This window comes from Verticillium alfalfae, genomic scaffold, assembly GCF_000150825.1.
Source record: "Verticillium alfalfae VaMs.102 supercont1.1 genomic scaffold, whole genome shotgun sequence".
Classification (NCBI taxonomy): Eukaryota; Fungi; Ascomycota; class Sordariomycetes; order Glomerellales; family Plectosphaerellaceae; genus Verticillium; species Verticillium alfalfae.
This window is the reverse complement of record NW_003315038.1, coordinates 3,368,202-3,369,733: the sequence shown is the minus strand read 5'-3', so window position 1 is coordinate 3,369,733 and position 1,532 is coordinate 3,368,202. Positions and strand designations below refer to the sequence as shown.

The 1,532-nt window shown below is 56.7% G+C and overlaps 1 protein-coding gene across 1 annotated transcript in view; it reads left to right on the top strand.

The window, feature by feature from the left end:
• Positions 1-1,388, top strand: part of VDBG_01018 (fatty acid synthase subunit beta dehydratase) — a gene marked incomplete at both ends in the record, with an annotated part of 6,416 nt that extends 5,028 nt beyond the window's left edge. The window contains 2 exons of the mRNA XM_003009289.1: positions 83-233; positions 283-1,388. Coding sequence (XP_003009335.1) covers positions 83-233; positions 283-1,388 — 1,257 coding nt within the window. The remainder of the gene's footprint in view (positions 1-82; positions 234-282) is intronic.
• Positions 1,389-1,532: the final 144 nt, after the last annotated feature.

Below are 1,532 nucleotides of genomic sequence, written 5' to 3'. Positions count from 1 at the left end.
AGCTCGTCGGCATGGTGCCCGGTCAGAAAGATCATCAAGGTTGAGGCCCTCAACAAGGAGAACGAGGAGAAGGGTCTCCTAGGCCGAGGCCGAAATCGAGCAGCCTGTGACGGCCTACGTGTTCACCGGTCAAGGTTCTCAGGAGCAGGGCATGGGCATGGAGCTTTATGCCAGCAGTCCTGTCGCCAAGGATGTGTGGGACCGCGCCGATACCTATCTGATGGACAACTACGGTAAGCAATCTTACTCTCGTGTTTCAAGTGACTGTACTGATGAATGCAGGTTTCTCAATCACGAACATCGTCAAGAACAACCCCAAGGAGCTGACCATCCACTTTGGTGGCCCTCGTGGCAAAGCCATCCGTGCCAACTACATGGCCATGACCTTCGAGACAGTGGCAGCTGATGGCTCCATCAAGTCGGAGAAGATCTTCAAGGAGGTTGATGAGAAGACCACTTCGTACACGTACAGGTCGCCTACTGGCCTTCTGTCGGCAACACAATTCACACAGCCCGCCCTGACGCTTATGGAGAAGGCCAGTTTTGAGGACATGAAGTCCAAGGGTCTTGTGCCCCGCGACTGCACTTTCGCCGGCCACTCCCTCGGCGAGTACTCGGCACTTGCGGCCCTGGCCGAGGTCATGCCCATTGAGAGCTTGGTGTCCGTTGTGTTCTATCGCGGCCTGACGATGCAGGTTGCTGTCGAGCGCGACGCCGCAGGTCGCTCCAACTACTCCATGTGCGCCATCAACCCCAGCCGCATCTCCAAGACGTTCAACGAGGAGGCACTCGAGTTCGTGGTCAACATGATCGCTGAGGAGACGGGTTGGCTGCTGGAGATTGTCAACTACAACATCGCCAACATGCAGTACGTCGCGGCAGGCGACCTGCGGGCGCTCGACACGCTGACTGGCGTGATGAACTTCCTCAAGGTGCAGAAGATTGACGTTGACGAGATGCGCAACAACCTCGCAGAGGCCAAGGATGCGCTGCGAGAGATTGTCAAGGGCTCTGCCGAGGAGACGCTCAAGAAGCCGACGCCGCTCGACCTCCAGAGGGGCTTCGCGACGATCCCTCTCAAGGGTATCGACGTGCCGTTCCACTCGACCTTCCTGCGGTCGGGTGTTAAGCCCTTCCGTTCGTTCCTGCTCAAGAAGATCAACAGGACGACGATCGACCCCTCGAAGCTCATTGGCAAATATATTCCCAACGTGACGGCTAGGCCGTTTGCGATCACTAAGGAATACTTTGAGGAGGTGTACAAGCTCACCAACTCGCCCAAGATTGCGTCGGTGCTGGCCAACTGGGACAGCTACAACCAGGATGCGCCGTCTAGCGAGGGCAGCAGCATCAACGGTGTGGAGGGCGACTTTGGCTCTGCCGCGTAGGCTGCTCGAGATAACTGCTGGAGTAGAGTGGTGATGAGAGATGACGAGCAAGAACAATTAAGAAGATGTTTATAGACACGTGATGAGAATGGCAACCACGGTTGTTTGTACCAAGAGGGAAACGGCGGCGGGGGGGATGGACTG